This window comes from Brachyhypopomus gauderio, chromosome 15, assembly GCF_052324685.1.
Source record: "Brachyhypopomus gauderio isolate BG-103 chromosome 15, BGAUD_0.2, whole genome shotgun sequence".
NCBI classification, from domain to species: Eukaryota; Metazoa; Chordata; class Actinopteri; order Gymnotiformes; family Hypopomidae; genus Brachyhypopomus; species Brachyhypopomus gauderio.
Window position 1 is genome coordinate 21,534,167 of NC_135225.1, and position 27,618 is coordinate 21,561,784.

General features: G+C 41.7%; 3 protein-coding genes across 6 annotated transcripts in view; 2 read left to right on the forward strand and 1 right to left on the reverse strand.

Annotated features, from left to right (window-relative positions):
- Nucleotides 1-1,903: 1,903 nt before the first annotated feature.
- elovl5 (ELOVL fatty acid elongase 5) lies at nucleotides 1,904-16,816 on the forward strand. 3 transcript variants are annotated; one of them, XM_076973867.1, is made up of 8 exons: nucleotides 1,904-2,022; nucleotides 3,965-4,029; nucleotides 7,845-8,032; nucleotides 11,308-11,385; nucleotides 12,192-12,363; nucleotides 12,979-13,103; nucleotides 13,298-13,432; nucleotides 14,884-16,816. In XM_076973867.1, the coding sequence occupies exons 2-8, from the start codon at nucleotides 3,972-3,974 to the stop codon at nucleotides 15,010-15,012; spliced, it is 885 nt and encodes a 294-aa protein (XP_076829982.1). In that variant the 5' UTR covers nucleotides 1,904-2,022; nucleotides 3,965-3,971; the 3' UTR covers nucleotides 15,013-16,816. The 3 variants fall into 3 exon arrangements, with proteins under 3 accessions (XP_076829982.1, XP_076829981.1, XP_076829983.1); XM_076973866.1 differs by lacking the exon at nucleotides 1,904-2,022 and adding an exon at nucleotides 2,722-2,895; XM_076973868.1 differs by lacking the exon at nucleotides 1,904-2,022 and adding an exon at nucleotides 3,001-3,309.
- A 1,466-nt stretch (nucleotides 16,817-18,282) lies between these two features.
- fbxo9 (F-box protein 9) lies at nucleotides 18,283-23,380 on the reverse strand. The gene is made up of 13 exons (XM_076975016.1): nucleotides 23,204-23,380; nucleotides 22,545-22,622; nucleotides 22,256-22,378; nucleotides 22,021-22,078; nucleotides 21,815-21,914; nucleotides 21,437-21,567; nucleotides 21,223-21,337; nucleotides 20,845-20,963; nucleotides 20,659-20,749; nucleotides 20,331-20,426; nucleotides 19,662-19,755; nucleotides 19,018-19,172; nucleotides 18,283-18,791 (listed from the first exon to the last, which is right to left on the reverse strand). The coding sequence occupies exons 1-13, from the start codon at nucleotides 23,204-23,206 to the stop codon at nucleotides 18,683-18,685; spliced, it is 1,272 nt and encodes a 423-aa protein (XP_076831131.1). The 5' UTR covers nucleotides 23,207-23,380; the 3' UTR covers nucleotides 18,283-18,682.
- Nucleotides 23,381-24,337: 957 nt separating this feature from the next.
- The window catches only part of arfgef3 (ARFGEF family member 3), a 43,439-nt gene continuing 40,158 nt past the window's right edge, over nucleotides 24,338-27,618 (forward strand). For both annotated transcript variants that reach the window (XM_076973870.1, XM_076973871.1), the window contains exons 1-2: nucleotides 24,338-24,751; nucleotides 25,915-25,966. In XM_076973870.1, the coding sequence (XP_076829985.1) occupies nucleotides 24,667-24,751; nucleotides 25,915-25,966 (137 nt within the window). In that variant the 5' untranslated portion in view covers nucleotides 24,338-24,666. The remainder of the gene's footprint in view (nucleotides 24,752-25,914; nucleotides 25,967-27,618) is intronic.

Consider the following 27,618-nt stretch of genomic DNA (forward strand, 5'->3'; position numbering starts at 1 on the left):
TTGCAACTGAATCACTCTCCTTGAAGTTCTGGTTGATTGGAGTACTATCTTACAAGCAAGGTCCTTGACGATGAAAGCCTTTTGATGACTGCAGGTGTTTCCTTGGAGGTAACCATGGTTAATTGAAGAAAGCTTAAAAGCACCACCATCCTTTTAAAGCAACCAGTCTGCTCTTCTAATCAACACAGTGATATCAGCTATCTTGTCCTCATCAACATTTTCTCCTGAGTTAACGACATGTTGTGTCTGCAATGCAGTATTTTTTTTTAAAATAACGTTATCATGACAGGTAATTACTTTGAAATTAATTGCAGTTCATTTAATCAATCTTCACAATGTAGAGTTTATACAAATTGGCACCATAAAAACTGAGGCAGCCAACTTGGTCACTGTGCATAACACTACATTTTAAGGGCAACACAAATTATAACAATAGCATTTTGCTATTTCAAAGCTTCACAAAAAAACAGAAATAATGGACAAAATGTCTTCAGGTAAACTGACTGAAAAACCAAAAATAAAATAAAATTTATGCTAATTGAATTTGTTGCAAATGTTGTTAGGTAATTTCTGTATACTGCAATCAAAATATAACACACCCATGCCATCTTCATAGCCAGGGTAATGTATGCATTTCACATCGTTTATAACCTGTAATGTTGTGAGGTATGCAGGATGCAGGGTTGAGTGTTTCATACAAATGTAGCGTTTAATAGTAAACGATAGAAAACCAGCATGAGCTGTAGACTCACAAAGACGAGCGCATGACAGGGCTAACTCACACTATATATACACTCCTCACAACCTAACCCTTACTGATCTGCTGGGGCTGCCCACCGCTCTGGGCATGTGTGCACCACAGCCCCCTAGTGATCACTTTTGTGTGTGTGTGTGTGTTTGTGTGTATCACTGCATAGATGGGTAAATGCAGAGGACAAATTTCGATTGGGGTGAAAATCACAATTGACAACTATGGCACATTTTATATGGATACCGGTAGTGCTGGCAAATGTGGTAGGCTATTCTTAGTACAATACATCTACTTGAACAGTTGACATTAAACTCCTGGTCCAAAAAGAAAGTGGTAACAGTAGCTGTTATCTCAGCATTTATTTTCTGTCTTCTCTCTCGTTTCTTTTCAAAACTGATAAACAGTCCGACAATACAGGACTGCTACAGCAGTTACATCAGGCGGAGCATTAATGGGCGCATACTACTGCATACTATACGAGGACCAGAATGCAGTACCCAGTATATACTGAGCGCAATATTCAGTATGTAGTAGGCTATTTCAAACTTAGCCCATATTTAAAGATTTCATCAATATGTACTACCTGGTTGGAACTTTGTTGTTATTTTGAACAGGTTTTACTGTTTTAAATGCAATTACCTCATTGAAATCCTCTATCGACGTTCCTCTACTATAGTTTGGCATATGGCCTTACACCCAAGGCTATTAACATAAAACAATAAGCAGAACTATGATCAATCACAAATTTCATCTACAAATAGATCTGCTTTGTATGTAATCACCTGTCATTACAACACTTGTTTCTTTTAGAGTAGCCTACTCAGGTCTATTCAACAAGCGTTAACTAATGCACCACAGTCAAGGAAACGTACAGCCAGGCACATAAACTCAGTGGCTACGGGGAAGGAAGACACGCATTACACGTTTTCTAAACGTCCAGATAACGTGAGTCCAAATTAATATTAAAAACAGAAACGTTATACATTAAGATGAGAAACTACCGGTGACACACAAGAACGGATCACAAAACACAAAGCATTACATTACAATAACTGGGGCCAAACATCCAAGTGTTGAATTATGCGTAAAAGCAATGTGCGCCTGCGCTATAACCTCACCTAGGACCACGTGATTAGGATGAGAACACCTGTCTCCAATTAGGATTTCTGCTCAACTCTTAGCTGGATAGGTCATAGTTTTAGTTTAGTCTTCCATGTGTCCTCATTTTAGGGATCATTCAAATGATGACCCAATCTCCACTACACATTAACGTGAGCATGAACTCTTCTGTAACTGTTTAATCCGTATTATTTTACTTCTGGATGTGTGTGGCATGTGAAGCAGTGTTCTTGTTTGTGTTTTACTCATACTAATGTCGGATACAGCCACATTAAACACATCATGCGAACGGCCAAAGAAAAATTCGGTTTCCGCACATTCTGTGCAAATGTTGCCTCGCGCTGCGGGCCTCGCGCAAGGCTGCAGGTATCACGCGCAGCCTGCCCGCGTGCGTTTGACAGGCGCATGAGAGCAGCGTTGTGATTGGCCCGTTGTGATTTGACGGGAACACGAGAGCAGCGTTGTGATTGGCCCGTTCTCACTCGAGACGAATGGCGTGACCGAGCGAGGGGTCGCAGCGCCCAGGAAGCGTTATGATGATTAACACGGTCCTAAACACCTCCGCAGCGTTGGGCTGCAAACACGGAGTTAAAGCACTGCTTTCCTAAACCCCGTGCGAAGTACGAAGTAACGCATCGAATATAAACTTTGTCTTATTAAACAAAATACGATCCATGAGTTTATATTCTACCACCTGTAAATTCACTTGTTGAGAGCGAAGTACTTAATATTAACAATCGGATAGTTCGTGGAAGTTCGCCTGTAATTTCAAGAAAGGAAAATAATCGCGTTCATATTTTTATCTAAAATGTGTTGTGATGTGATCTCTACTGAGAAAGCAAGGCGTTGTAGACTTTGTCCTGTCAGGCTACCGAGACGTTTGGCTGCCGTCCCGTTATATTGAGGCAGGACGTCACTGTGACGCGAAGGGCGCGAGCCCGTTTACACTCTTCACGAGCCCTTTACACTCTTCCAGAGTTGGGGAGGTAATACCGGCGGACCTACCCAAGGACATCCGGAAATAGGTCTGGTCATTGATTAATTCGTTTGTTTTGAATGCGCAAAAAATGTTTTAATGTTCAGCAAAATATATTGAACATGTTTGGTATAAGGACCAAGAAACGGATGGTTTCTAACAGCTTTATCCGCTAGGGGTGTTGGTGTGATGCTTGTTTTAATGACCTGAAATGCAGAAATACCTATTTACCCGTATTGCACAGGGACAGAAAACAGTAATTTCACTTTAATCCTGAACCTATTCTGGATTCTCGTCATGGAAAGTCTCCGTTGGGAGTTGTTAAAGACGCGGAGCTACTGTCACATATTCATCAGGATAGTCTGAACTAGTGAACCAGAGTCATGTTTTAATCTACGCTCCAAGTGTACATCCTCGCAAGAAAAGTTTTACTGGAATATCATCTCATGTTATGATTGTAAAAGTAGGTTTTGTTTCTGTACGACTGTGTATGCCTTTTAAGAAATTAATAACTATTGTCCATGAAAAACTAAGAATGGTAGTTACAGGACTGCAGTTGTTACTTACAGAAAGTGTTGTTGATGTAATGACGTAACGGCAAATCCTCTTCTGCATGAAATATAGAAGGTAGCAAATGTAACCCTATAACTGTGATGCTGTTCATCGCACTTCAACTCTAGGAATACTCGTGTGTGTGTGTGTGTGTGTGTGTGTGTGTGTGTGTGTGTGTGTGTGCGCGCGCGCGCTCATATTGAATTTTTTCTGTTTTTGTATGTAAGTGTTTAACAGGGTTGTCGAGGACAAGGCTGTATAATTGTGTGCACTTGGCAAGACGTATGTCAGTTTAGCTGGAATGTGACCGCTGATTTTGAACTGATCAGCAATAGGGATACCTTTATTAGCAATATTAGGACCTTTGATAAAGATATGTAGAGGAATAGAGAGAGTTGTACAACATGCATGGTGGATGCTACAGCTCTCTTTTGGCACTGAGATGGGTTGCTGAAATATTTCTTTCGCATCCTTACACAGATCCCAATAATTTGAGCTGTCAAAGGTGGTTCTCTTACCTCAGAGGTCGAGCTAAAATGGGCTAATCACATTGTCCTTTGCCACAGGGTGGAGATGGAGACCTTTAATCAAAGACTTAACACATATATTGACTCATGGATGGGGCCCAGAGGTAAGTTCTGCATATCCCTCGACTTATACACAGACCCTCCTATAAGAAGCAAGCAGGCCAGGAGTGTGTGGCCTCTCGGTGTTGGGTGTGGACAGCCCCTGTGTGTTCCAGCTTTATATTGTACTTTCAAAAGCAGTTCATCAAACAATGCTGGATAGACCATTTATTCACAGACTTCACGTTGATTCTTATTTGCTTAATAGTCTTGGTACTAGTTGTTTTATTGTACTGGCACATTGATGACACATGGCCAGGCTTAGTTAAGGCTAGTGAATATGAGGCCTGCACCTTAAATGACTTAATTGTTGTTATTCATATGTGATTTCTGACCTCCTTTTACCTTCTGAATGGCTGATTTTATTTCCCACACCACTGTAAGTGTCCTATAAAAATGTATTATAGAGCAACCTGCTGCAGATACCTGTCCAAAGATCATGTAGAAAAATGTATTTATACCTGCAATATGACATGTGACCAGTGGCTTTCATTATGTACGAGTTCTGTGGAAAAAGCCCATGAAGTCATGTCTTTTCTGTCAGATTTTCCAGCAAAATAAAACTTCTGGATATTTCTGTCTCCCTGCATCAAAGAAATGGCTGTAAACATTTAAACCTATAAAATAAGTTTTAAAATGTCTCCTTATAAAGGAAGTACCCCATTTAGTTCATCAAATTTCCTTGGCCTCATTGGTTCAAGGAAGTGTATACTTTTCAACTGGAAAATCATGGTGAAATCTACTTTCTTAGATTGTCTAAGATGGCCATAGGGAAAGACCATAGCGACAGACCCTGACACTTTTGTCTAGGTTAATTTTGAGGAACTGAATAGAGAGTTCATCAAAACGTTGTCTGCATGCTCTTTTTCAGTTTGCAATAGAGAATATCCGTAGCCCTCTGCTATACAGTGTCAAAGACCACAACAATGTCTGAGATTTGTTTCATATGTTAGGGTCACATTCAGCATAAAACAAGTTAAACGTCCTCCAATGTCCTCATGAAACCTTTGAATGTGTCCTTGTCTACTAGCCTGTGGTCTCCTCTTCTATAATGTAATGTAATTTACACCATGAACGTCCTGCAGACACGAGGCCACTCTCTTTGTAGATTTAGCAAAAGAAATGTGGCAAACCCAGTGATTGTTGCAAATACACACTGGATTCAGACAAGCATTGTGTCTGAGATAGCACAAAGTTTATTATGTGTGTATAACAATACACAAACGTTATATTTGGGGATATTTCTTAAGCTTTTGCCTGGACTCCATTCAGAGATGAAGCCATGAGAGTCGTGCATTTAAAACATCAAAGACTCGCTTATCATCTCACTCTGTAGAAGCATCACGAAACTCGATCCTGAACTTTCCCTCCATTATTGAAGTACTGAATCTTACAGACAGCTGTGCATGACATGAAATGGCGGGTGTCTCGTTTAATTGGCATGAAAAAGGGAACAGTTTGAAATTCATCTTAGATCTTGCTGAGAACAATGGCTGTAATGGGAGAAATGAAACCATTCTGAATGGAAAAGGATGTGCCAGAATGGATGACTAGAAGTGAGTTTCTTGAGTAGTCTCCTTTGATAAAGTCATTATCCCAAAGTTACAGGTACTGGCTGGAATTCTTGTATTTATTGTCTACTACACCAGCTATGTTCTAGAATACAGCAGCTAATAATATGCATATTTATTAGGGGTGGGCATAGATTCATTTTTTTTATCTAGATTAATCTCACTGAAATCTTGAAATTAATCTAGATTAATCTAGATTTAATCACATTATTTAATGGTTTATTTTCAAAACACCCAATATTAATGTCTTCACGTTCTCTCATGTTTCGTCCTGGAATTACAAGAGGCTCGTATTTGTTAACGTAATACAGGAGAACTGTTCAGTTAGACAGATATTTGTTGTGAAACGAAGTAGTTACAATTTCAAGCATTTTCAAGTACTTTAGCCTAAATTCCAGCACATTCAAACCTGAAACACAAAGCAACATTAAAATTCGTCATAAATGTTCCTTCCCCTGTTTTTGAGGGGCGTTTCTTTATACTACCACATCATTTCGGAGAACATTGCACGCGTAAAGTATAAGCGCTTCCACCGTTCGCGCAGGGTTGCACGAGGTGGGCGGAGTCGCGCGCTACGGTCACTCGCGAAAGTATAAACCAGGCTTAAGTTAGCTAGTCAGGGGGCCCCTACAGTGGGCTGCAGTGGGAGGGGCCCAAGGCAATTGCCTAGGAACGCCTCTATGCAAAGACCGCCTCTGGTCCTGTTAATGACTGATGCCTAAGGAATCCAGAGGAATAATTAGTTAAACTTTAGAATATTTTATATTTGCAAAAACATTTTTTAAATTAATTTAACAAAATAAATAGCAATTTGTACTGGTCTCTCAAATGTTTTAAAGATAGAAATCTGTATGAAAAATGTTGCAAATTAGTCTATTATGCTATTGATGTATCATTGAATCTATGGTTTTGATATCTACTTATTTTTTGGTTGCTTTTCATGCATAAAGGCTGCTAAAGACTCCACAACTTACTATTGTTTTGGTAGCACTACTAAAACAGGTGGTTTAGCACAGGCATTTTCATACTGTGGGTGTCGTGACTGTGGTCACCTTGTCAGGTGATTGAAAAGATCTGTTCTTTCCTGTCTTGGTTTGCACTAACCGATAACTTTATTCTGCGTCATAGCTTTTCAGATATCCAATTCACTTCCATATATCTAATGTCGTGGTAACTTTGTTGATGATTTCCTTTGGAGGATAGCTAGGGTGACCATATTTTTGTTTGGGAAAACCAGGACACTGTGTGTAGGTTGTCGAGCGGGGGGTGGGGGGGGGGGGGGGGGGTGGCGAACGTAAGTTGTTGGTTCTCCGCCAGTTGAGTATGATGAGGCTCAACTGATGAGGCTCAGGGATTCCGTGTCATACAGCGCCGTGCTCAGGGTCCTAGTGCCTGTATAATTAATGGCCCGATTAACGTAATTTAAAAACCAGGACATTTCCACAGTTTTAAAAAATATCCCGGGACGCCCGGGACAGGACGTGAAATACGGACATGTCCCGGGAAATACGGACGTTTGGTCACCCTACTAAAGTTCCACTTCATCTCAGTGTTTTCTTCAGCGCTGGGTGCTCACACAAAGCCTTGTGGTAGGAAATAGGTGTGTAGTTTGGCATGCAAGCTAACACTGACTGGATGCCAGGACTGACTGTCTGCTGTTTTGTTTATGTCTGCTCTGTGTTAAGTGGTGACATCTTTCCTTATGAAGTAAAAATATCAAAAGTATTTAATTTGACGTGAATTTTATCACAATCCTGTTTCAAGATTGTTTTATTGTCCAGCACTGTTCTGAAACTCATTCATTTCATACTAAAAATGTTGTATTTTTTAATGTAGATCATTTTAATGTCTTCTTCCACCCTAAATGGTTCATGTTTTCAATGTTTGATCACACACTATTACAAAATTGACAGAATGATTGACTGAATTTTAATAACTGGAATACCCAAATCCTTTGTACTGTTAACAATTTGATTTCTCTCCATGTTTTGGCCAAGTGTCTGACTAGTTTTAAGACTAAGAAAGCAATCCATTGATTGCCCCAAAATACAGTGATCCAAACTGGGCCACATGACATGGAGGTGCTGTGCTGAAATGTACTCTCGCCAGTCTCGGCACTATTCCCTCTAAAAGAAGTTCACTGGGTGTCTCCCTCTTTTTGATTGCATGTTTTAAACATCTTTTCCTGCACCATTTATAGTTAGCCATACAGACTGATTTACCACAATTTAATTTATTTTCCTTCTCAGATCCTCGTGTGAAAGGATGGCTCCTGCTAGACAACTACCCTCCCACTTTAGCCTTCAGCATCACGTACCTCTTCATCGTGTGGGTGGGGCCCAAGTACATGAAGAGCAGGAAGGCCGTCTCCTGTGGGAGGATTCTGGTGGTGTACAACCTGGCTCTCACTCTCCTCTCTCTCTATATGTTCCACCAGGTGGGTCAACAACATTGGTTCTCCCATAGTCAAGCGCATATCATTCTTCCAAGGGCACAACACAATCTTTAAACCACTTGGTGGTCTCTGGTTTTGTATTGTTCCTGACCTAAACTAGGTACTAAGAGCTAAATTGATCCTGGTGTTTTATAAAAGTAAAACAAACTCTGGGCAGGCAGGACAATGGAGCCCAAGGGTGGGGTTAGAGTTGTACATTATTTTTAACTTGTATGAGTTATCAAAAAATACAGTTAGTTATATCACTATGCGTTGTGGGGGGAGGGGTGGGGGCTAATGCAATAAACCTTCAAATTGAAAGGCTTGTTTGGATGAGTAATTTCTCAATTACTGATTTTCCTAAACTCATTTCCTTGTTGCCAGTTGATTCCACAACATGTATAAAATATGCAAATAGTTTTGATGCAAATTTTTCTTAATCCGAGATCTAACGCTGTAAAGAACAATGCAAATTCTAAACTAGTAGCATAGAGAACAAAGCATTCCTAACTAAGCTGTAGTCGCTCGAGAAGAGGTGTCATTGCTTTTATGCTAATATCAAATCAAATCAAATATATTTGTATAGCGCTTTTCACAACACATGTTGTCACAAAGCGCTTTACAGGATTAACAAGGTTAACAATACTATGGGTCCAAATCCCTAATGAGCAAGCCAAAGGCGACAGTGGAAAAACTCCCTATGATGGTGGGAAATAGGAAGAAACCTCGGGAGAACAAGACTCAAAATGGAACCCATCCTCCATTGGGTGACCTGTTAACACACAAATTACACAAAAACAAATTATACAGACGAATACACAAGTTACAAACAAATCACACAATCAGGCTAAGTATCAGGTAACTAGAATGAAAGTTCTGGGTGTTGATATTGTCAATGTAAATGTCTTATGATGAACACCAGGTTTTCATTCCGTGTCGGAGCAGTGATGCTGGTATTGTAGGCTCCAACTGCAGTGTTACTCCCCAGGTGAACCTCCGAGAAGAAAGATATGTGATGTGGTAAATATGTAACAGATTAATCAAAGGCCAAAATGTACAGATAAGTCTTTAGTTGAGTTTTAAACATTGAGACTGTGTCTGAGTCCCGAATAGAGGCAGGGAGATTATTCCACAGTTGTGGAGCTTTAAAAGAAAAGGCTCTTCCACCTGCTGTGATCTTTTTGATCCTAGGAACAGTTAATAACCCTGCGTCCTGTGAACGAAGTGAACGTGCTGTGTTGTAATGATCAATAAGTTCACTAAGATACTCTGGACCTAAGCCATGCAGTGTTTTATATGTTAATAAAAGTATTTTATAGTCAATACAGAATCTAACTGGCAGCCAATGTAATGATGATAGTACAGGACTAATGTGATCAAATTTTTTAGTTTTCGTTAAAACTCGTGCTGCTGCGTTCTGAACAAGTTGGAGTTTGTTTATCGATTTACCAGAACATCCAGCTAGGAGACTGTTGCAATAATCTAAACGAGAGGATATGAATGCATGGATTAGTTTTTCTGCATCACTAGTATTTAATATGTTTCTAATTTTAGCAATGTTGCGTAAGTGAAAGAACGCTACCCTAATTATATTATTAATGTGTGAATCGAACGAGAGATCTGGGTCTATTGTGACGCCTAAGTTCTTTACCTCTGCGCTGGGGGTTATAGTAAAGGAATGTAGATTAAATGCTACATTACATATCTTGTCTCTCGCTGCCCTAGACCCAACTATTATTAGCTCTGTTTTATCGGGATTTAGTGCTAGAAAGTTACATGCCATCCAATGTTTTATCTCTTCTACACACTTCTCGATTTTACTGTTTACACCTAAATCATCGGGTTTAGCCGATAAATATAGTTGGGTGTCGTCTGCGTAGGAGTGGAAGCTGATGTCGTGCTTATGCATAATCTCGCCTATGGGTAACATGTAAAGTGTAAATAGAAGTGGTCCTAGGACTGTCCCTTGTGGGACAATATCATATAATATCATGAGTTTAAAATCCTGGCCCATTGAGAATTGATTTTGTGTGTTCCTGGTCTCTAGCAGAGGCTTAGCAGGGGCCCTCCTGCCCAGCGAAAACACTTCTGCTTGTAATCCCTGTTAGGAGGGTGGGACTGATTGTATTTCCGTCAGAAGTAGCACCTGTCTCGGGGGGTCTCGCTGAGACGAGGAGGCCGTGCACAGCAAGGGAGCTGGATTATGCTGCATTACAGTTGGATAGGATATTTCTCCAACTGGACTAAAGTTCACTTTAATGTCATGTCAGTCTGCCAGCCTTCCAAAAGCCAAAATAATCAAGCTGTATAGAGAGATTTAATCATGTTTTGTGTGACCTGAGTGCCCCTTTAAAGAGGTCAGCTAGAGTCATCTAGGGGTTTTCAGGTGAGGTCATCTAAAATTACCTCACCGGAATACAGTGTGCAAGGATATAGGAAAGATAGTGTAGCTGGTTATTCCAGGTTATTCTAACTTGGTCTGATGTCATTAAATACAGTACTGAGGTATTTTTATCTTTGTGAGACTAGACATCCCCATAATTCCTGTTTCTCAGAAACTTCAAAGAAGGTAACTGCTATATAATACATTTATATTGTGACAAACTAAATGTTTGTGTGATGACTGCACTGTACTATATCGGTGTCCAGTAACTGAAAGATTAGTGAACTTTGTTTTTATATCTCCAAAACTGAAAAGTAGAATAGATGTTCTTTAAACAACAATGCATCTCCACCCATACAAGATTCTTCTTTAAGCCACTTTTTGTGCACAAGTGTTTATATGCTGTGAAAAGGACCTACTTCAATACGGCTGATTGCATCCAAAAATTGGACAAAATGAAGAAACAAAGATTTGATTGAGGAGGTAAAAAAAAAAAGCGTGCTGCAGAGGCGAGAAAACCAGAGACAGTAAACAAAGGCAGGTCACGAGTTCGAGGGAGACTTCAGTGGGGAAGGCCCCACCCACCGATGAGGGCAAAAACGAGACAAAGAGCGGTTTATGCCTGCATCGCTTTTTAAATGCAGAAGTGCCTCTGTCCTACACCTGAACACCATACAGCCACATGTTGGTCTGAGTGGATTCCATTTCCTGTTTAAACCGATCTTCCTTTGTTAACTAGTGATGCGCTCTAACGCACAGGGACTCTCTCACTGGCCGATTTCAAAACATCAAGTTGCATAAGCATTACGGGACCAGTTGTATAAGCATTATGACCACAATGTTTTGTATTGATAATGCTTTTGAAATCAACCCTCCCCCCTATATGTCTCTGCAGCTTGTGACCTCTGCGTGGCAAGGTGGATATAACTTCTTCTGCCAAGACACCCATAGCGCCGGCGAGTCCGATGACAAGGTACCACGAGCACAGGCATCATGTTTCACACGTTTGGTCACATTGTGCGTCCAGCAAACGCGCCCCCCCCCCCCCCCCCCCCCAACATGTGCCAGAAAGTAGAAGTGATGAACTTCGATATGCCTCGCATCCTCCCGAGACGTCCTGTGGTGCGACACACTGGCTTCCTGCGATGTCGATGTGATGCATCACCCCTGCCATGTGTCAGTAGGGCTCACGCTTGGCCACTCTGCCCCTGCACTTTTCCCTCAGACACCTCGACAGGTGTGCACCCCGACAGAGTCATCATGTACGACCCCCTAAAAAGCAGCAGGTGCAGTAATGCAGCACTGAGAGAGCCTGTCACTGCAGACCTAAAGGCTCTGCAAGGCCCTGCATTTCTTCTTCCTAAAAAGCTTCGTTTTTTTTGTCCGTTGTTTCCTGCTTTTTTTCGAGGCAGAAAAAATAAGCGAACCATTGAAGGTGACAATTTCTGCTAGCACCTTGCCCTTGCTGCTCTACCAGATGGGCCATGTTCCCAGGGAGCACCGTCGTACTGATAAATATGCAAGTTACCCTGGGTCAGAGCATCTGCTAGATGCTGTAAATGACGCACGAAATGTGTCTGAAAGGGCCCGTCAAAGTTTTTGAGGAAGGGGCATGATTTCAAAGTAGCAATCATGAACCTTTAGCAGTGAAGCATTATTTCAGTTGTGTAAGTCCTCTTTGGCGTAAATAAATAAATAAATAAATAAAGTTGACAGACGAGTACCAGTTTAAGTTGCTCATATGTTGTTAATGTTGTTATTGTTGATCTCCTCCCCCAGATCATCCATGTCCTCTGGTGGTACTACTTCTCCAAGCTCATTGAGTTCATGGACACCTTCTTCTTCATCCTGCGGAAGAACAACCACCAGATCACCTTCCTGCACGTCTACCACCACGCCACCATGTTGAACATCTGGTGGTTTGTAATGAACTGGGTGCCGTGTGGCCACTGTGAGTCTCTGCCCTCGTCTCTCTGCTCTGTCTCTGAGGAGGTTGAGGACTGCATGTTATGTGCTGAATAATTCAGATGTGCAAAAGCAAACGCAAGCAAGACAAAAGTGTCCAGGTGCTCCTCAAAATATGTGCAGTGTAATGTTATTCTTGGTTTTAGCCAACTTAAATGAGCATGGTTTCTACATCTACTGTCACCTGACCAGATCAGATCATAGACTTTGTTAAATGTATGTCTATGTATTTGCATTACAGGAGAGTTTCCCATACATTGGAGGTGCACCGATTGGCATTAGAGTGTTTGTTTAGCTAGGCCACTCTGTTCTGCACCCGGCCTAATCAGCGGGGCCCAGAACACTGCAAAGGAAATGCTCAAATAAAAACCTCTGCTCTAAAATACAGTAGAAGCACCCGTGAAAGATTATCTATTATAGACTTCAGTGCACAACACAGTTCAGCTCGACCCAGACGAATGCTGGACTCGGTCAAGCAGAACAGTTGAAGGGCGTTTTTTGAAATAGAAGCGTCCGCTGTCAGAGCGGTGCAGTGGGGATCATGATGAGAAGCCTCCTATGAAGACGCCGTCTCATGCTCCGTTTCTCTTCCTTGCTGCAGCCTATTTTGGTGCCACGTTCAACAGCTTCATCCACGTGCTCATGTACTCCTATTATGGGCTCTCCGCCGTTCCTGCGGTGCGACCCTACCTCTGGTGGAAGAAGTACATAACCCAAGGGCAGCTGGTGAGATGCTTATCAGCTCCTAACGTCCAACGCTGACCAGACCTCCGCTACGGTTGACATGCGTTGAGATTACTTCCTTCCTACATGATGACATTCCAGAATGAACACATACATCCCTGGCCATCTAAGGAAGGCTGATGCAGTGTTTTGGGTCAGTTTCTTTACATCCTGCTGTCTCCTTCCCACTCCAACAGATCCAGTTTGTTATGACCATGATCCAGACGGCTTGTGCTGTGGTCTGGCCATGCGGATTCCCAATGGGCTGGCTCTATTTCCAGATCAGTTATATGATCACACTCATTATTCTCTTCATGAACTTCTACATACAGGTGGGAAGATGTTTTTTGTTGGGGGGGGGGGGGGGTGCTGTCTAACTGTAAGACTAGTAAAGACTGTAAATACTGTTCTTTTAAAGGCCTCTGTCAGAAAGTGCTTTTACATAAAATTTTAATGCATCTTATGAGCAGTGTTGGGAACGTTACTTTAAAAAAGTAATTAGTTATAGTTACTCACTACTTGTTCAAAAAAGTAACTGAGTTAGTAACTGAATTACTCTATAATAAAAGTAACTCGTTACCAGGGAAAGTAACTATTTGCGTTACAGTTAAAAAAAAGTTTATATGCCAATTAATTACGTTTTTTTTTTTTTTTTAAAGCAGTTTTCACAGTCAGTTGAAATTAGTAGATCAGAAAGTTTAACTTTTGATATTTATTGCACATCCACAGACCAGTGCAGGATAAAATCCTTTAAAATCCCAAATCTTTGGAAAAAAAAAAAGCAAAAGTAAACAGTTACACTATATAAAGTGCATTTACATCTATTAAATTAAATTCTCTCAACCTGAGACAACTGGTTTGTTTACAACAGAAGTAAACTTAACAATAAAACCTCTATTCTTAATTAAGTAAATCAAATACCCAGTCTGGTAGACATTCAGGAACTTCAAGTATTTTCTTAAATAATGCTTATATCGCCTTGAAAATGCTACATTTTCTTCGGCTTGCACCTGACGCCATTTCGGCCTCTTCTCCGTTTGTGTCGTGTCACTCGCGTGCTTCGGCGCGCGTGTAAAAACACTGGCTCTGATTGGCTATCACAACACTGCCTTAGCCAATCGCTTACTGACTTGTTAAGTTAAACAGGTGTTACACCGAGAACTGTGACCTATCGGGATCTGTTACCCCTCACTAGCCTGGACAGCGGTCCGCTCGCATTAGTATATCAATATATAGTAACGCACCGCTTTTAATGACCAGTAACGTCAACGGCGTTGTAACGACAGGAAAAGTAACTAATTATATTATCCCGTTACTGACAAAATGACGACGTTACCTAACGCCGTTAAAAATAACGCATTGTTATTCGCAACACTGCTTATGAGTATACGTGAGACATGTTAAGACTTTAAAATCACTCAAATAAAACCTCAGGGGAAAATTCCTCTGAATCATAAGCCCTAAGCACAGACCCAGAAACCAATGCCGTGAAGAACAGTGTCTTAACACGCTGACATTTTAGTGGTTGTAGGCCCTGGAGTTAAAATCATCCTAGAATTAGGGTATATTTCAGTCTTATTATTATCAGTCTAAAGAAGAATGGCTTCATTCTCAAACAGGACATCTAGGTGTCATTTGTTTTAGCTACAGTATCCCTTCCCACTTTTTTGTGCAGTGTTACTGGTTTTCATGAGACAAAATGAACGGGAATGTAATACATAAAACACTAGTGATGGATGTCAGCAGATCCACCCTCCTAATTCATTCTCCCTCTCTCTGTCAGACTTATAAACTACGTGGAGCCACCCAGGAGAAGGGCTACGGCAACGGTGACGCGACGTCCCTCAACGGCCACGTGAACGGGGCAGTTGCGTCAGAGGTGCTGAAACGCAGGAAGCCAAGGGCCGATTGAGCAGAAGTCCAGCAGCTTTCTGGGTCGGCGCTTTTGATCCTCGTGTTTTATACGTCTGTGCTGTGAAAGGGTGTCTTAATGCAGCAGAAGAGTTTAGCACATGCTCCGTAGAGACAACAGCGAAACACCACAACTAAAGCCATTTCAATCTTTAACGGTTTACACACCATGACCTGTTATAGTTCATATTGAATCAAAGACCAACGTACTTAAAGAGGAGAGACACGATGTAGTAAAAATAATTAATTGAATTTAAAAACAGGGTCCAACTTATGTAGGAAATGTTAATATCTAAATGTTAATATCTAAGGTAAATTCTTGTTTCGCCAAATAAAACTTAATAAGCATTCTAACAAAGTCTTAACATGTCTAATAGATGTAAAGGGGAAATTACCTAGAATAAACCAAACACCTTGCCATAATCAAAATAATTAAAAGCAAAATTGTTGGCAAGTTTGGTTTAGGATTTTGTTTTTTGTTTTTTGTGGTTGTTGAATGAAAGTGGACCACTTTTACACTACGACTGCTTTTGGATTTGTTTGTTTTTGTTTCTGTTGTAGTTTTACAAAGTTTTAACATAACTACACTGTATTTTCCCAAATCATTGTGCCGAGTCTGGTGTGACTTCACAAAGATGAGTCAACCTGCGTGAGGTGTAGGTGCTAAGAAGTCCTGACCTCCCAGACTGGATGTTTAAACAGCATTCCAGCCACCGTACACATACTGACAACCACAAAAAACCTTGATGACTTGGGTTTTTATGTTTGCCACTGAGAAGTGAAGAAATGTATAATACATATTAGCTGCTTGCACATAAGGGTGCAACACACACACACACACACGTGCGCGCTCTGATCCTTCCCTCCATAGTGGCTGTCGTCATCATCCTCTCACCTGGTTGCTAAGGAACATTCCAGAAGCTAACAAATGATCCCCACTTGAGCTGGACTTGATCATCAGTTACGTTATGTTAAGGTTATCTGATAAGTCTGATAAGTGTTTCATTAGCACATATATTGGTGAAGTATTTCATTTTGCAATGGAAAGGATATCGTACATTATCCACTCTACAGTCAATAGAATCATAATATGAATCCATGGAGGCTGCATGTCCATGAAGGATCACTTCCCCTCGTAATGAATTCCTGTGCGTTAGCAGTTACTGTGCTATAATGAAACCGCAATACTTTATTCAGAGTAGGTTGCTTTCAGTATAGCGGTGCTAGAAGCTCCAAAAGTGAAATTAGAGCATGAACTTCAGATATACATTGTAAATCCTGTAAAGCGCTTTGTGACAACATATGTTGTGAAAAGCGCTATACAAATATATTTGATTTGATATAGAGAATAATTTGTAGACATTTTGAATTTTGAAGTGTGGAAAATAACTACCGCAAACCATAATTTACCTGCTAAAGCTTGGTGCTAAAACTACAATTTGACATTTTCTGTCCCACTAATGTAGCTTCACCAACCAATATGTAAAACCTTTGTGTAGTTTTGTCTGAGGTTATATTGTCCTCTAATACATTCATTCCATTTCATTATTGCCTTAAAATACACCAAGTCACCAAATTATCGGAGTGTATCCTCTGTTATATTTTCTGTGTACTGTCGTAATATTTTGAGTATGGTCATATTTTGCCTTAAATTCTGGCAAAAAACCATTCAGCTGATATCTGATTATTAACCTTTCAGTGCTGTGAGTCCCCATAAGGTGTTGTTTGTAACATTATTAAAATCAGACAAAAACTGCATAGAAGCTGGTCTATTTTAGCAGTGCGAATAAAGACACTGGTGTTCATCCTGCTATTTGTGTGTGATTTCAGTCACAATTACTCTTTGGAATAGTTTCCTGGATTTTCAATATAAAGGCTGCACTTTTGGCCTAGATCACGTCATGGTCCACACGTTCTTGAGTGTCCCTCCTAAGACGCGGGCCGTGACTCGGGAATATTGTGGCACACGCTTTTAATTGCATGATGTTGGATGATTTACTCAACAAACAGCCCCTTGAGTTTACCCAAGTGGCACTTAACAAGCAGAAACTTGACCTTAGTGGAGAGAGGACAAATTACACTTTAAGCCAAAGCATGCGATACGTGCAGACCACTTGCTAATGATTGTGATAGGTGTTATATTCAACAGATCTGTTATGGAGTGAAGATGGTAAAAGGTGAATAAGAAATATCCCCCAAAATGAGCCACCATCAGTTGCAAAACAAATGGTTTGGTGTAGTTTGTGTGTGTTTGGTGTAGTTTGTGTGTGTTTGTGTGTGTTTGGTGTAGTTTGTGTGTTATACCTTACAGCAATTGTTTTGCAATGCAGCCTTTTCATGTTTCTCTTGCACTTTGTTTTGACCCCTTTGTGGACATTGGAGCAGGAACACATCTATCTAGTGCATTCTATAATACGGCCTATAAAAGGAGCAAACGTTTGATAAACTAATAAAGGGTTTGTATGCAGATATTAAAAATATATTTTATAAGCACAACCTCACTACACTCTTAATTTGTTTTGTAATTACTGACCACGTTTTTATTCCTTGAGCTCACCATCCCTGGTATTGGACTAGAGTCTAGTTTGACCCTGCCCCCCGTAATGGTTTTTAAACAGGTTCTGGGGCTGCAGTTCTGGTTTTCTGAGTTTTATATCTGAGAAAATGAAAAAGGCTTCAAAATGTTAATCTCATTACACACAGACATTGCGTTTCCCCACTGGAATAACATGGCAAGGTTTGAGACTCCTTATATTGTAGTTAGTCCTCTTTACATACAGGACAGTGCATACATGTCAATTACAGTGTACTAAAGCCATTTTTCTTTGGTAATCATGATATTGCATTATTAATCTTTAAAGACTGGACCTTTTTTAATTAAACTCTGTGCACCCCTCCCAGATGCAGAATGTACTGTATGCATGTGACACTGATATGTCTGCACCAGCAAGTAATGTGGTACAACTTCACTCTGGCAGAAGTAATGGATGTTTTCAGGAAGAATTCTGTCTGAAAATGCAAAGTTAGCTTACACCAGTTATGCTGTGTATTAACTACCAGCTACTTTACCTACAAACCTTCTTTGCAATGACATATTTGCATTGAATGGAGAGAGCATCATAAATCGCCTCACTCTGTAACTAGTTTAAGTATCTGCAGGTAATTTCTGACTGCAGATAAAAACATTCTTCTGCAGCACAAGAGAGCGACTAGCATAATGTTCATGTAAAAAGTACTGTATGAGAAATGTTTGACAGTGTGGAAAGTTAAACAGCTTTTAACCAGTTTATTTGGTTGTTCCAGTCATAAGTAGACATGTTTCCTCACATTTAAAAAACAATGCAAAACATTCATTACTGGGATAGACAGCTGAAGATAGCCATGCTCTTTCAGCGTAAGCCTCATCCCAGAAGACATAAACAAATCCACTGTAACTTTGAAGTTAAAATGGGACATCGGTAACATCCTACATCAGTTAACATGGACAGGATACCTGTAAGGAAATGTCAACATGTTGCTTTAAAAAAGAAAAAAACCCCACACAAACATTCCTTACAGAGGAGCATCACACTCAAAGCGAGGGGGGTGCTAGGCGGCCACGCGTTGCACTGCCGTATTTGGGCGTAAACATTTTGGAGGGCTGATGTTCTACATGCAGTTCTTGGACCAGCTCACAGGGGGCGCTCTGAAAAAGCGGTGTAGCTCTTCACTCGTGCAAAAAACAAAGGGGTGTACATTTTGTCCAAGTCGAATGCTGTGATGACGGTTTCCCCAGTCGATCTAGGAAGGCAAAGAGGCAGATTAAAAAACCAGCCAACCCAACCATGTACTCATACGCCCAGCTTATTACGTTTAGTAGACTTGAGAACATTCGATTAGACTAAGGATGATGAGCAAACATCACATTTATGTGATGCAAAGCAACTCATTACATGAACAGTAATGTGATGGCAAACACAAGAAGGCGTTACATTTCCTACAAGTTACAGCCAGCAGTGCAGAATACCTGTAGGTAATGTGGCAAGAGTGGTGGATCCAGACCAGCTTGTTGAATCGTTGGCGCCCCCCAGAGGACAACTGCAGCCCGATGTGGAAGGTGCGGTCCGAGTCTGGGGTCTGGTTCCGCCTGCAGAACCGGCTCCTCTGGTAATCGGGCCCCCTCTGCGGCAGCATGCAGACACAGGCAGATTCATCACCATTTATGTGAACGACAACACAAACATGTGGCCCCCGCCTAGCAACACGCCCCGCATGCAAATCCCTTGAAAAATACAATAATGACAAAGTGTGGAGTTCAACAACACAAATGTGATTTTTATTTTAGGGTTTACTGAGTGAAAACGAGAAGCTGTCAGCATCGATCATGAAACAAAGGCCTAAAAGTGCAATCAGCATCGATCTGTCCTGCAACTCACTATATATAGCAGGGAGTGAAATGTGTATATAACAAATACAGTATTATGCTGGACTTCACATTTGGAGGGCTCACTCACCCTCTCACTGAGTGTGTATTTTGGTGCATTTTGCTGTAGTGTATTTCTGAAACGGTTATTTTGGAGAACTATTTCCACATAAGCCAATAGCATATATCTGAAACACTGCAGAGGAACCTGATGCAAGAGACAGCAGCGTCTCATCATCACGTCTTACCTCCTCTTTGCTCTTGGAGACAACAACATAAACTTTGGTTTGATTGTCCGGGTCCTGGGACAGCCGGTAGTGGCCAAACAAGATGGACTCCATCCTGTGCGAAAGCAGAAATGAGAAGACATCACATCAGTGATTTCAGCAAAATAAAAAGGTTTTTCCAAATATGGCCTGGATATAGCACCAAATTTAGCACCATGGGCACAGAAGTTTTAGAATTCATTTCTTTATTAAGTGGATGGTATGCAAAAAGATTCAATGTAAGAAGGCTGTTTTTTCACCTTCACTAACTGGATCCTTTTGGAATCAATACTGTACACTTTTACAACTTAGTTGCTTGGCAGGCCAATGTCATTCGCTTAAGACTGCAGAAACCCTGTATATTACATTACCTATTTATTTACCTATTTAAAAACAAAAGTGCACCGAATGACATTCCCGTGTATGTTTATTTACTTTTTACAAAGGCTTGCAAATGTAGCCAATTAGCTTACACACACAGCGTTTGGCACAGTTCCTGCTCCCCCGGTTTGTTTAGGAAATGGGTTAGAAATTGTTTTTTGGCTTCATTTCACGAAATCTAAACTGCTAACTGCTCTCAAGTCCACATCACAGCATTCATAACCTCAGCTCAGAAGACATTTTCTAACTGGAGAACTTGAAGACAAACACCTCGAGTTCCTGCTGCGCAGACGTGGAACAGTTGCCAAAGGCTCCTCAGGGGTGGTCAACATCATCACCTGACCATCGGGGAAGAAGCGCAGATATCTGAGAAGACAGACAGACAGACAGAGAGAGAGACAGACAGAGAGAGAGACAGACAGAGAGAGAGACACACACACAAACACTTGAAGGCCTTCAATGCAACTGTACGTGTTTCCTCATCCTTTCGTGTGTACATGTACCCACTGAATCAACTAAACGAAAAGAAAACTTCTGAAAATGGATGCAAAAAGAGGAATGGAACTCAAACCCGAAGTGCAACTATTGCTCAGCTTACCTGTAGTAATCTACCTGGTGCCACGCTCGATAGAACCCATCCAGAGACTCCTCTCCCTGACGAATGTATGACGTTTTACTAATGTAAACACCTAAGAGAAACAGGACAAGCAGAAAGAATGTATTCTGAACATAAGAGTGCACTCCACAGATGCGTTTGGAGAATGCACACACATGCGTGGTTTACCATCGTAGCGCACACGGGGTCGCTCTAGAAACATCTCCCTCCAGGAGGAGAACGGCAGCGTTCTGGTGCAGCTCCGGCCCCACACCTTCAAACAGGCACAGCGCCAGATCTCAGGGTCTCTGCGAGGACACATCACAGCTTGTATGCACCCGATATCCCAAACGTGCTGATCATGGTTTCCCACCAAACGGCATTCATTAGGATACGAATCCCCCTACATAAATACACTCCTTCTCTTGAATGGCTTTGGCTCGATGGTGTATAAAGTGATTTCTAAAGCTATGAAGTAAAAGGTACTGCTACGTTTCTGTCTGCTGCGACCGGGTTCAACAAAGTTTCAACACTGCGGACAGTATGCGGATGGCCTGAAAGACCCACCTTGCGCAGATGTAGAACCCCCTGCAGACCAGGGAGAGCTGCTCTAGAGCCCGCAGGTCCAAGTCGGAGGACACCACCCAACGGAAGATGTACATCAGCACCTCCAGTGGCAGCGCTGTGGAAACACGTGGCCCGAGGACCATTTGGCCAAAGGTCAGCACCTCCATTCAAACGGCTGGGGTGGACGGGTGATACGAAACCAAAACGGAATTACCTGAAATGTGCATCTGAGATGTCTCCACCTCGGGCTCGCAGATCTTCTGAGAGGAGCGCTCTATGGTGAGCTGCTGCTGAAAGTAGGCGAGGAGGTCATCAATCACGCCATCATTTTCATTCTCTTCCAAACTACAGCAAAACAGACGAGCAAGAGGGAGAAACAACATTTAGAAAGAATATGGCATGTTGAAAGAGGTAAACAGCACCACAAAGAACAGGTACTTTTTAGCAAATATGTGAGGAGTGCCTTTTAAAGGGGAGGGGGCACACAATGAAAACTACAAACTACATGTACCACCTCCTAGATTTGTGTATTGTGACCTCACACCATTACGTATGCAAGAACATGCAAGAACATATTGTCCAGTGGACTTACTAGCTCCCACCAGCTCTATCTGGATCAGGAGATCTGCTGTAGTTGATCTTAAACTCAATGTCAGGCACAAGCTGCATTGCACTCTTATAGTACTTGATGGCTGCAACATCAAAAGATGCAGTTACATATCCAGTTGTAAAAAATGCAAATTCTTTTTTTCTTCTCCTTTTGGTTCTTTATTTCAAAAAGTGAAGCAACAGAAGTACCTTCATAAACAGCCCCATTCTGTTCCTTCTCAACAGCCCTAAGAAACAGCTCTCGGGCCTATGGCAGAATACATGCCAATTAATAAGATAGTAATTTTACTCAGAGCTGTGTTTATAGGGTTTGGAATGGTCTACCCAAAGGCTAACTGTGTGTTGCTGTGTCATTTGGGCTCAAAACTGAACCTAACTGCAGTGCTAGTGGTCTTGCCACTACACAGAAACCATGTTCACGCACCTTCTCTTCTCTAGCCAGCTCCTGTTTCTTTTTCAGCTCAGCAGCTCTGGAAAGTCCTCGTTTAATACCAGAGGTGGGAAGTAGCTCAGACATCCACTGAACCCTGAAAGCATTAAGCTCCAGCTGGAAGGAAATCGTGTGGTTTATCATTAACATTTATTATCACAAAGTCATTACCCAGATGCCAGAAAGTTAAAACAAATACCAAAACAAGGGACGTCTGTACGTAGGCAAGTTGATGGAAGTTCAGGCAAAACAATCTTGTCTGATGGTGATGTGTGCAACTTGCCTGCAAATGAGAGTCTTCTGAATTTTCATCTTCACCCTCTTCGACAGAACCAGCTCCTGCGTTTTGGTTGCTTTCAGCCTGTTTGTGGTCGGTACAGATATAAAGTATATAAATAGAAGCGTGCACAGATCCAGGAAGAGCTGCTTAGTTCAGGGTGTAACACTGACCAACCGACATTTCCCACGCTTGTCAGAGAAACGTATATAGAGAACCATATAGAGAAACATAATATTGCCTGTTTACACCAATAACAGCAGCTACACATAAAATATCACATCCACGTTACGAGTCCCGTGTTGTAGATGTGACTTTACACCATCTGGACCATCTACCCGTGTGTCCTCTACCTGGATACGACCACAGACTCCTTAATAGTCCAGCGATACGAGTCAGAAATAAACCCACAAGGACACGTTACCCCTTCAGTAGCGGAACCAGACCCGCCTGTGTGTGTGTGTGTGTGTGTGTGTACACGGTCTGTGGTGTGGACACGGAGCCAGACGCGCCTGTGTGTGTGTGTGTGTGTGTGTACACGGTCTGTGGTGTGGACACGGAGCCAGACGCGCCTGTGTGTGTGTGTGTGTGTGTGTGTGTGTGTGTGTGTGGCGACGTGATCACGCCACAGATCCGCTTCATAAAAACACACACCACATATTTACCATGTTGATTTATCTGCGAGATCCTGTTCGGACGCGTGAAACGTGCAAGGTCCAAGTTCTACAGATCACGGTCGGAGAAACGGACGACGCAGCGGCCGAAGTTGCGAGCTCGCCACACGGCAGCCATCACGGCAGCGGAGCAGGAACGGCCTGAAGGTCGCAGAGTGTTTACAACACCACAGCAGTGTGAAGCCAGCCACACCGGAACACTGGCGCCTTTCAAAATAAGAGTTCCCATTAGAACATATTTATCCTGTAGCGGACTAAAGTACTCAATAAGTACATTTAAAAATAATAAGAACCATGCCAGGTAAAAAAAAAAATATATATATATATATAATTGTTAAATCTATATAATTTAATTGCCGAAAAAAGAAGAAGAAGATATAATTGTTAAGTAAATACTGGTTACATGTGGTGTAATGGTGTTGCTCTTCGGTGCTGGTGTGGTTTTGTTGTATTATTAGGTTATGCTGCGATTAAAGGGATAAAATACAGTTAATGAACACACACACACGCACACACACGTAGCTTAATCTACATATCAGTAGAATACATGAAACATAAAACATATTACTGCATTCAGCTTTTAATGCAGTTTTATAGAGTATTTTAACTTAAACTGAGACTAACTAGACTCCATTTTCAATCAGAATCAGAATACTTTATTGATCCCCGAGGGCAAATTGCAGATGTTACAGTTGCCTGATCCATACATAAAAATAAAATATATTGCAGGGTGTATTCATCCCTGACAAAAAGAGACACTATTAATATCGTCAATAATATTGTTATTATATGGTCCTAGATTGCCACGGATGTAGGAGTTGTCTGCAGTAGCTGTATGGACCAGACCGCTAGATTACACACACAGCCTGTTTAAGAGTACATACACACGAGTGTAAAACACCATGATGGAGTAACAACAGAGCTCCTGTGGATTTGGAAGTCAACGTATAAACTGATTTCATCAGTCTGAAATGTGTTGACACTTTACACTTTACAATTACAAAAAAAACAAACAAACAAAAAATAAAAAACAGGCATACGCATATATATATTTCTATAAGGTGTATAGTAAAGACGTCCAGGTCGGTTCCGTTCGTGTTCCTGGGTCTGAGGAGAAGAACGCGCAGGTCCTCCTCACTCCGTGCGGAGGGAGGTGGTCGCAGTGAGGGATGACAGGCTTGCGCACCTCACTTTGAGAGCACCAATGTATTTATACCAGCGATTTATTCACATTTTTTGATGTGGTATATTGAAATAGTGTAAAAGAAGAACAAGAGTTTCGTTTGTAATGTAAGTGAATGAGCGGGTTCTTCTCATTTAAGACGCTGGCGTGTGGAGCTGCACTGTTGACTAAGAGTGAATCATCTCTAGCCTAGCTCCAGCACGCCCTGCGCTACACCGGAGGCCTAACACTGTATTTTATACCGTTTGCATCTTAACCAACAACTCTCACCATGGAGGAGATTCTACGAAAGCTTCAAAAAGACGCATCCGGACACAAATACAGGGCGGTTCGGGAGGCTTGTGGCTCGGCGTGTGGTAAGACGGTCCAACCTGTCAGCTGTGTCTGAATTACTGCACAGTGTGTTTAGACGGTCCACTATATTATTCCCTGATATATTCACACGGTTGTCTCTCGCAGACCTTTATGGCTAATTGTAGTCTTCACCATTTCGTTTTGGAAACTACATGATTAAATCGGTTTTATCTCAAACTTATTGGTCATCATTGGACGAGCTTATGGCGAAGGTACAAAACACTGTCTTGGTTTTATTGAATATATCAAACCCACACTGTAACCTTCATGTATGCTCCACGTCGCAGCTGAACAAATGTTTCCTCTTTTACACTAGATGTTGCGCCTATGCGCATGTCATGTATTCCTAGTTGAATACATGACACTGAACTATTAATGGTCATCTTGCGTCTGTCCCTTAAAAGCTTAGCTGTATTTAGGCATAAAACTGTAGAACAGACTAAATCAACACGATTTATGATTCAAATAAATAAGCAGACAAACCAACGATTGCGTAGGAAATTTGTGGAGGACGCTTCACAGGTCCTTAGTTAAAATAAGTTCTTTATTTCTCTGCGATTAATGTTGACAAAGGTTGAAAAACAGCATGAAGTCAACCAAAAAGGTGGACCAGGTGTAAGAGCACAGGAAGTCCTGCACAGTCAATATAGTCAATCCAGAACTCCAGATGTTGTCATCTTTTAAAAATGATTTAATGAACACTAATTTGAACTGGCAATCAATACTGTGAAGGACACATGTGTATGATGCACTTAATTATATATATATATATATATATATATATATATATATATATATATATATATATGTATGTATGTATGTATGTATGTATGTATGTATGTATGTATGTATGTATGTATGTATGTGTGTGTGTGTGTGTGTGTGTGTGTGTGTGGCTTAACTGCAGCAGCAGCCCTTTGCTGATGTGCTAATAACAGAGCAGCTATGCTGATAGGAGACTAATATGATTTTTTGCAGAATGCTGATTTTTTCAGTGAAGGGTGAGGCTGTCTTGAACATCTTGGACTTGTCCTATGTGATTTGAACCTCCACCCCTCACCCCCCACCCCACCCCATCTCTGTTTTGGTCTAATATATGCTACACTTGTTTTAGTGCACAAGATATTGAAAATATAGTTACACTGTTTTATTGTATTTGCAACAGAAACCCTTCATGCTCAAAATGGATCCGTTAAGACCTCACCATCGAAGCTCAGGTAAGTTGGATTTCCTTTGTGTTTACACACCAGGTCTGCCAGGCATGTTAGTTTAGCCCAGAACAGCTGGCGGCCCTGTTTGTGCCCGTGTGCAGTGTCTGAGCACTGCAGAAATCACACACTGGCTGTTTGTGGTAAACATGCCGCGACCACAGAGGCATCCTTTCAGCTCATTCCTGGAAGCAGGATGTGGCATGCAGGACTCCAGCCCATGGCTGATGCCAGAGATGATCACTCCTGCCCTGCCCTGGTGCCAGAGATGATCACTCCTGCCCTGCCCTGGTGTCAGAGATGATCACTCCTGCCCTGCCCTGGTGCCAGAGATGATCACTCCTGCCCTAGTGCCAGAGATGATCACTCCTGCCCTGGTGCCAGAGATGATCACTCCTGCCCTGGTGCCAGAGATGATCACTCCTGCCCTGGTGCCAGAGATGATCACTCCTGCCCTGCCCTGGTGTTAGAAATGACCACTCCTGCCCTGCCCTGGTGTTAGAAATGACCACTCCTGCCCTGCTCTGATATCAGAGATGATCACTCCTGCCCTGTCCTGGTGTCAGAGATGATCACTCCTGCCCTAGTGCCAGAGATGATCACTCCTGCCCTGCCCTGGTGTCAGAGATGATCACTCCTGCCCTAGTGCCAGAGATGATCACTCCTGCCCTGCCCTGGTGTCAGAGATGATCACTCCTGCCCTGCCCTGGTGTTAGAAATGACCACTCCTTCCCTGCCCTGGTGTTAGAAATGACCACTCCTGCCCTGCTCTGATATCAGAGATGATCACTCCTGCCCTGCTCTGATATCAGAGATGATCACTCCTGCCCTGCCCTGGTGTCAGAGATGATCACTCCTGCCCTGCCCTGATATCAGAGATGATCACTCCTGCCCTGCCCTGGTGTCAGAGATGATCACTCCTGTTCTGCTTTGCCTCTTCTCTCTTGGAGGACATTCTTTCAACCATCTGGGCTTGCGACTTGCCAAAAGACCTGTCAGCAAAAAAAGCAGGATGATAAAACATTAATTAAGTGTAACATTCAATAAAATAAATGTTGACTGTCATGTTGCATGCTTAAACTCCAATCAGTAATTTTGGTATGCATAGATTTGTCATTTCTTTTTTTAATTAACATCTTTATGTTTGTGCTGTTTATGTTTAAGATGGGAGAGAAACTCTCATACCATCTGAATGTGTGCGATTGTTATACATGAAAGCAGACAAATGGATTATGGCTTTCTCATGACCTTTGAACTTTACTTGCATAAGAGAAAAATGACATACTGCTAAAGCTTCAAGTAGCTCACGTGTATATACTGTTCTCAAAAAGCTGAACTTGCTCAAAGATCTTTTCAGAAACAAGTGTGTGCATCGATCAGTATTACCTTAGGTAGCTTTTGGCTAATGATACAAGCTAAATGCAAACAAGGGTTGTGCTTCTGTTTAATTGCTGATTTGGGGCTTAAACCTTTTACTCCTGAGCTACTAAAGCTCTCCAGTGGAAGCACAGAGCTGCCCCAAATCATGAGCTCAGTTTATGCCCCTGCAGAGTTTACTGACTCTGCAGTAATTTCCGTGAGGATCCATTCAGAGCTTGTCTCTTAAAATCCTGCCAGTATGTATCTTTGCCAAACCCTTTCATACAGGGCACTGGTCATTA